The following is a 7,699-nucleotide window of genomic DNA, read 5'->3' as shown; positions in this document are numbered from 1 at the left end:
TATATATATATACACACACACACATACTCAGTCTTAAAAAAACAGACGATTTTGAAATCTACCCAGAGGGGTGTCTTTTTATAAAGGTATGTCAAAAACGGCAAACGTATTTTAGAAAGTCTTTCTTAAATGAGCCCGACATATTGAACCAGGACAAAGCTGTTTCATCACAGCAGCAACAGTTCGCTTCTTAGAAAAAAGACCCAAGATTACAAGCAAAGTTCCCGTATGTCAATAGTGAGGAAAATGGGCATGTTAAGACAAATCTGTGATGTTCACTGCCACAGAATGCATGTCGCAACATATCACAGAACAAATGACCTACACCAGTACCAGAACCACAACAGAAGAGAACTTCTGGCAAACTGAAATCAACTCAAAAATGATACATTTGAATTTATCTTTTGATCTCCTTTAACTGCCAGATTTCTGGATTTCTGTTTCTTTCTTTCTTCTTTTTTTTCCTAAGTGACATTTAAAGAGAGAACATATGCTTATGATTCTGATATATACACAGACGTACAAATAAAGCTGGTTATAATTCTGATTTTCAGTTATGTACTGTGGGGGGCTCTGTCAGTAACCATTACGGGTGTTTACATTGTTTTCTATTTTATTAGGCCTGGCTTAAGTCATAGGCAATTTTTCTTAACGAAACATCCTTCACATTATACAGTAAGAAGCTGTATTCACGGGCATGCAGAAATCATGGACATGAAGTGAATGAAGTGAAGCAGAGACATCACTGAAATGAACTTGTTCCGTTAGTAACACCATTAACATTGGCGTTAGCTTACCTGCTGTATTCGTAATTTCCTCCTCCGTTCATATTCCTCCCGTATTATCCGAGCTTCTTCGTTCGGACTGAGTCGTAATTTGGCCACTTTTCTCTTCATTTTCCTCAAATATTGCTAGTGGCCATTTTACCAAAAAGCAGGTAATGTTAGCAACTCCGTTAGCCGTGCTAACGCTAGTTAATATTGGCTCGTTAGATTTAGCTGCATTGTGCTGTAGGATTCACTACCACGGACATCCTGGTTTAGCTAAATCGTTAAACGTATTCGAATATATTATGGAAATTGTGACGTCACCGAACAAAGACGAAATCAACCCCATGAGTTTTGTTTAAGAGCAGAAATCCATGCCAACCTGACAAAAAAACAAAACGTGAACGTTTTTGTCCCACACGTCATATCCGGTGGTTTAAACTGCCCGCCGTACCCGTTCCGTGATGACAACAATTCCCCGTGTTTCTTACCATTGACTAAACATAGTTCCTACCCATATTATGTGGGTTTAAAATATATTGTCCTGGCTATATTGTATTAAACTAAAAAATGTTTTATATTTTCAAATCAAAACGAAATGAAAGTAAATAACATGAAGCACCTAGAGCTGCTAGACGCCTAAACCCGTTAGCATCACGCTAGGGGGCAGCAGAGTGCAGTTGTTTTTGTGTAGAGAGAGAAGAGACACACTTCGCTACTGGAAAGTATTCCACAACTCCAGTGAATAACCGTTTGTACAAGTGGTGACTAGTCCATACTAGAGGTAAGACATACATACACAAAAAATATGTTGTTGTCATTTGGGCGTTTCTTTCAAGCTCCGGTTCTTCCATTCAACCTGTGAGATTAGCAAGGGGCTAACGCTAGCTAGACGCAGACATACACAATTAAATGCAGCTAGTGCAGCCGTATTAACAGTTACGTATGCAGTTATTTAGGAAAGAACGCCAGCAAACAAGCCAGCAGTGGTGGAATAAATGTGTATATCCTTTTCTGAAATAAAAGTGCCAATACCACGCTGTGGAAATACCCCAACACAGGTAAAATACCTGTATTCAACACCTAAAAATATGCAACGTTAAGTATTATGTTGCTGTTTTTCTTGTTTGGGCATTTTCTTTATTTATCGTCAATATTTTATGAAGTGTATTTGTGTGTAGTCTACTCTTATTCAAACTCTCTGTAAAATATGTCAACTGAAGAGATCCACTGAGCTGAAGCGCTTTGTGCTCCACTGTGTCTCAGTTTGATGATTTAATCTCGCTGCTTCTCTTCCTCTTATCAGCCTTGTCATCATGTCTGGTGGTCCAGCGGTGAGGGTCAGCATCGAGTCTTCCAGTGAGAAGCAGGTGCAGGAAGTGGCCTTGGATGGAACAGAAACATACGTCCCCCCTTTGTCCATGTCCCAGAACTTGGCAAAGTTGGCACAAAGAATTGACTTCAGCCAGGGATCTGACTCCGAGGAGGATGGGATCGAGGGCGAACCCAGGGACCGCGAGTGGACCAAGCAGGAGCCAGAGGAAGAGGAAGGTAACATGTGCTCAGGAGAGTATGGGACTGTCTAGAATCTGAGCCAAGTCATGTAAAGCTGACTGGCACCAGCTATGAATGATCCACCATTGATTCACTATTTAGATAAATTATATTTCACATGAGAAAAAATAAACTCTTTATTCCCTGATGTTTTCAGCTGCATGGCCTCGTCAAGGTGGTGCATTAACTTGGCAATTTAACTAATGAAAAAAAAGTAACAGCCAGAAAGTTAAGGACTTTCACATCATTATCAAGTCAGACCATCTTATGATAAATAGTTAACACAATAAAACACATTAAAGTAAAATAGCACATCTTTCTGAAACACCTTCCCTGTCTTCAACAATGAATGCTCCAGTCCCCGTGAGCCTGCACCAGGTGGATGGATTAAAAATAAAATATACTTGTATATAATACGAATCATCTGGATTTTGTCCTCTCTGTTAGTATCAAATCTGATTTTCGGTTTTGTCACGCAGGCACGGTGAAGTTTCAGCCATCTCTTTGGCCCTGGGATTCAGTGCGTAACAACCTGCGCAGTGCCCTCACAGAGATGTGTGTGCTCCACGACGTGCTCAGCGTGGTGAAGGAGAAGAAGTACATGGCCTTAGACCCAGTGTCTCAGGATCCTACAGCTAACAAGGTAAACTGCTGAAGAATAGCACTGTCGCTACGATCACTTAAAGGGGCAGTACGCCACAAAATCAAGAAGACTTATTTTTCCTCTTACCTGTAGTGCTGTTTATCAATCTGGATTGGTTTGGTGCGAGTCTCAGAGTGTTGGAGATATCGGCTGTAGAGATGTCTGCCTTTTCTGTAATATGATGGGACTATATGGCACTCGGCATACATCTGGAAAACTCAACAGCAATGTCTCTTTCCAGAAATCATGACCAGGTTCCTCAAGATAATCCACAGACCTTGTTGTGAGCAGTTCATGTAGGAACTATTCTCCTTCTACCGAACTACACCAGCCAATGAGTGAGCACGATCTTCTTGTTCTTCCTTCTGCATGGTGATACAGTTGGCCGGTTCGGTAGGAAGAAAATAGTTCCAACATGAAACTGCTCGCAACAATGTCTGTGGATTATCTGAAGTAACATATCTAAGACATATCTAAGGCAGATATCGCCAAAACCAGGCAACTCGCACTAAAACAATCTAGATTGATAAATAGCACGACAGGTAAGAGGAAAAATGTCTTTTGGATTTTGGGGTGAACTGTCCCTTTAACCTCTGAAGTAGGGTGAGTAAAGATCCTACCGATGATACACAAGTGTTATTGCAACGCTGACGAAATGTTAAAAAACGATGACGTTCTGATGTTTGTATTTCTCAAAGAGATCTGTGCACCTTCTCTTTTTCACGCGCATATTTACTTCCATTCACAACGCTTTATTTTCTTGCCCTCGAGCAGACCCCCCAGGTGTTCCAGCTGATCAGTAAAAAGAAATCATTGGGCACAGCAGCGCAGCTCCTGCTGAAGGGAGCAGAGAAGCTCAGCAAGTCAGTAGCAGAGAACCAGGAGAACAGGAGGCAGAGAGACTTCAACTCGGAGCTGCTGCGACTCCGCTCCCAGTGGAAGCTCCGCAAAGTGGGAGACAAGATCCTAGGAGACCTGAGCTACCGGAGCGCAGGTGAGAAGGCCTCTAAAAGCATTCTAATCTTATTCACGTTTAACTCCCAAGCTAAACATGTTTTGACCGTTTACCCGTGCAGGCTCCCTTTTTCCACACCATGGCACGTTTGAGGTGATCAAGAACACGGACATTGATCTGGACAAAAAGATCCCAGAGGACTACTGCCCCCTTAATGTCCAGATCCCCAGTGATTTGGAGGGATCTGCTTATATCAAGGTGAGAAGGAAACCACAAAGTTCATTAATTGCCCCTTTTTCACTCGCTTCACCGGTGAATATTAGAGTTAGTAATGCATGAATTATTTGGTGGACTACCTGTGTGGTACAGCGATAGCTCTTTTCATTTTATGTTTTTTTTACAATTTCCTTGCTAGTGTGACCTGTGATCATCACCCATACTTTTTTATATTTCAGAAATGTAGTTGTAATAGTGGAACACTCTTTATGTCTTCAGGTGTCCATCCAGAAACAAGCTCCAGACATCGGTGATCTGGGAACCGTCAGCTTGTTCAGGAGGCCGCCGAAAACCAAAGCCGGTAAGGTTCGATATTCCGAGACATGACATTGCTCGTCTTCCGATAGGCGTTGAACTTTTCTCTGCCTGTAGAAATGTAATTGTATGTCTCACCTGAAATGTCCCTGCTCTCTTTTCCTCCACATCCCTTTTATTAAATTTCCTCTCTCCTCACCATGGTCATCTCTTCGCTGTCTTGTCTTCCTTTGTTTCTCTCCAGGTACCCAGCAGTGGCATGTGAAGCTGGAGGCGGCTCAGAACGTTCTGCTGTGTAAGGAGATCTTCGCCCAGCTGTCCAGGGAGGCTGTCCAGATTAAATCCCAGATCCCTCACATTGTTGTGAAGAATCAGATCATCTCACAGCCCTTCCCAGGTCAGAACGCTCATGACGGGTTTTAGTTGAATGTCACCATGAGAAGATCTATGTTTGTTGCATATTCAACATGAAAGTGCATCACTATATGCCTGTGCTACTTTCTAACAGTTCTGCATTAGTATACAATATTTTAAAAGTGGACAAATGACATGTGCATGCGTTGGAAATAGAAAAGTGATGGAACAAAAGATTATTCCAGAACAACAAGACTGCTTATACGTCAGGTAACCTGATAAAGGTCAACGGACCAAAACCTATATTGCCAACCTACAGGTGTTCATAAGCTTTTGTTCTTTTATGAAAAAAATATACCGAAACACAAAGGAAGACGATAAAACAACTTATTGGAAGAGCTGTTTTTACCCTAGTAGTCCATCCACAGTTCAATTGTTCCCCGGTACAGATATTATTCCTAACACATGCGTTTTAATCACTTTGGGGGAAAAAGGCAAAACTTTGTTAACAGATGAGACACTTTATTATCTGGTCTCTGGAGTTGGCTTTGATTTATTTATTTATTTTTCTATATGGGGACATAAAACAAACGTACTCACGCCTTGTTTTGTTTCCTTCCAGGTCTGCAGCTGTCCATCTCACTGTGCCACTCCACGGGGGAGAAGAAGAACAACCGGGCGTCTCCAGAGAAACCCAAACCGGACGACCACCTTTACGTACTGGAACACAATCTGCACCAGATGATGAGAGAGGTGAAACACTGCGTGAAGTCACTCTGCATGTTGCCCGAAGCCGCTGCCTAGCACAAATGTTAGCTCATTGCAGAAATAGGAGAAGCACAGAGATGCCAAAGATATGTTTTGAAACCGGGTCAACATTCTGTAGTTTGTCCACCACAGTGAGAGTAGTTTATTTTTCAACTGCAAAATGTTTAAAAAAAACGATTATATAAGTAATCTAACGAGTAAGGTTTTTAGAGCACAGTTTACTTCAGTTCAGTCCTTGTTGTCTTTATTAATGGCAACTTTGGCAAAAAGCAAACTCATCTGTCATTTATTGCTGCTCTGCATGGAGACATCTTGCCTGGGAATAAGGGTGTAGTATTGATCTCATGTTAATAACACACATATTATAATAGCGTGTAAATGATCCAGCGCCTCTTAAATCATTTTTATATATCTCTCTACCTCCCCACACTCATATTTTGAATTTAAATAATCTGACAAAAACGAGACGAAACTTAGAAGGAAGTGTTATTTTATAGTCAAATGTTCTCGTTAGCGTGAATTCGTTTGGCCACGATAACCGTGTAGAGAAAATCTGATGTTGTGACAAGAATCTGTGAGCTCATGTTTTAATTATTTATTTATTTATTTTATTTGGTTTGGCGTCGTCAAGCTAGAAGACATCCACATTCCATGATAAATACCCCCACCAAAAAGTATTTTCATTCACAATTACATTGTATCAATTCAACCCTGGTTTCTGTTACAGTTCCACAAGCAGCAGTTGAGCTCTGTGGTGATGCCGCATCCCGCCAGCGCCCCCTTCGGCCACAAACGCATGCGCCTAGCGGGGCCGATGGCCTACGACAAGGCCGAAATCTTTAGCCTGCAGCAGAATGAGGGGCTTCTGGAGAAGATCATCAAACAGGCCAAACACATCTTCCTACGCAGCAGGTACCTTTAGCTGTGCCAGCTATGGTTTTTATTCGAGGACTGATATGATCACAAAACCGATTAGCGGCAGTCATGTCATTGTGTCGCATATATTACAGTAACGTTAGGAGCAGACACACTTTCAACTATGCAAGTACCAGCGGAAGTACTGTATGTAAATCCAGGCGGGGGTGTCACAATTATCATGCCACTGTTTGCAGTGGAATTGAATGAATGAATGTTTTGCCAATGAGTCATATTTGCTCAGTTGCAGTGAGCAAACATTGCTCCATCCACGTGATATGAAACTTCCAAACATGACCCTCAGTCTTCGCAATGCCACGTTTGGCCAGAAGGCAGCACACTTTGTCCACGTTCCTCATCGTTTGATCTCCAGAAAATACAATTATAAGCAAAAACAAAAAGTAATTTGAACTATTTTGTTAAGGCGGTGTTGAGGATGTAATGCCTACTTGCTTCATGATTGCGATCACCAGGACGGCGCGGACCATCGACAGCCTGGCCAGCCGCATAGAGGACCCCCAGATCCAGGCTCACTGGTCCAATATCAACGACGTGTTCGAGTCCAGCGTCAAGGTGCTCATCACCTCTCAGGGCTACGAGCAGATCTGCAAGTAAGTGGAGGAGACGAGGGCAGGATGAAGGGAGAACCAGAGCAGGAAGTGGGACACAATGTGGGAAATACAGGGGAGAACCTACTAATGTATTTCTGAGCCGTTGTGGGCGTCTGCAGGCCCTTTAACAACGTTTCAAATGGTGTAAATTGAAAGCTATGGGTTATAATCGGAGGCAAATCGTTTTTTCAGCATGCTATACTTGTTTGCTTTTAGTTTTGCTGGCATTATGAAACTAGAAATAGTACTGAGACTCTTACATAGCTGTGAAATTCAGGCAACAATATAATGTGATTTCTTTTGGGGATTTTTTTTAGTCCTTCATTCTGGCGCATTTTTGGCTTGACATGTTTTGCGCCTTCAGGTCCATCCAGCTGCAGCTGAACATCGGCGTCGAGCAGATCAGGGTGGTGCACAGAGATGGACGCGTCGTCACGCTGTCACACCAGGAACAGGAACTGCAGGACTTTCTCCTCTCACAGGTATCACACTTCCCACACAGCAAACTTTCCACGCTGGTGGAGGCTGGCTGTATTCACTGGAAGCAGAGAGTTTGTGTGTGTGTGTGTGTGTGTGTGTGTGTGTGTGTGTGTGTGTGTGT

General features: G+C 42.5%; 2 protein-coding genes across 4 annotated transcripts in view; one reads left to right on the top strand and one right to left on the bottom strand.

Moving 5' to 3' along the window:
- The window catches only part of cep295 (centrosomal protein 295), a 24,021-nt gene extending 22,783 nt beyond the window's left edge, over positions 1-1,238 (bottom strand). For all 3 annotated transcript variants that reach the window (XM_031863603.1, XM_031863605.1, XM_031863604.1), the window contains exon 1: positions 798-1,238. In XM_031863603.1, the coding sequence (XP_031719463.1) occupies positions 798-896 (99 nt within the window). In that variant the 5' untranslated portion in view covers positions 897-1,238. The remainder of the gene's footprint in view (positions 1-797) is intronic.
- Positions 1,239-1,410: 172 nt separating this feature from the next.
- med17 (mediator complex subunit 17) overlaps positions 1,411-7,699 on the top strand; it is a 10,169-nt gene continuing 3,880 nt past the window's right edge. The window contains exons 1-11 of the mRNA XM_031863664.1: positions 1,411-1,551; positions 2,074-2,318; positions 2,801-2,964; positions 3,739-3,958; positions 4,041-4,177; positions 4,415-4,496; positions 4,695-4,847; positions 5,427-5,557; positions 6,300-6,484; positions 6,961-7,098; positions 7,463-7,580. Of these exons, the coding sequence (XP_031719524.1) occupies positions 2,084-2,318; positions 2,801-2,964; positions 3,739-3,958; positions 4,041-4,177; positions 4,415-4,496; positions 4,695-4,847; positions 5,427-5,557; positions 6,300-6,484; positions 6,961-7,098; positions 7,463-7,580 (1,563 nt within the window). The 5' untranslated portion in view covers positions 1,411-1,551; positions 2,074-2,083. The remainder of the gene's footprint in view (positions 1,552-2,073; positions 2,319-2,800; positions 2,965-3,738; positions 3,959-4,040; positions 4,178-4,414; positions 4,497-4,694; positions 4,848-5,426; positions 5,558-6,299; positions 6,485-6,960; positions 7,099-7,462; positions 7,581-7,699) is intronic.

This window comes from Anarrhichthys ocellatus, unplaced genomic scaffold (genome assembly GCF_004355925.1).
Source record: "Anarrhichthys ocellatus isolate YVR2014 unplaced genomic scaffold, GSC_Weel_1.0 scaffold29, whole genome shotgun sequence".
Lineage (NCBI taxonomy): Eukaryota > Metazoa > Chordata > Actinopteri > Perciformes > Anarhichadidae > Anarrhichthys > Anarrhichthys ocellatus.
The sequence above is the reverse complement of the archived record's forward strand: the minus strand, read 5'-3'. Positions and strand labels throughout refer to the sequence as shown.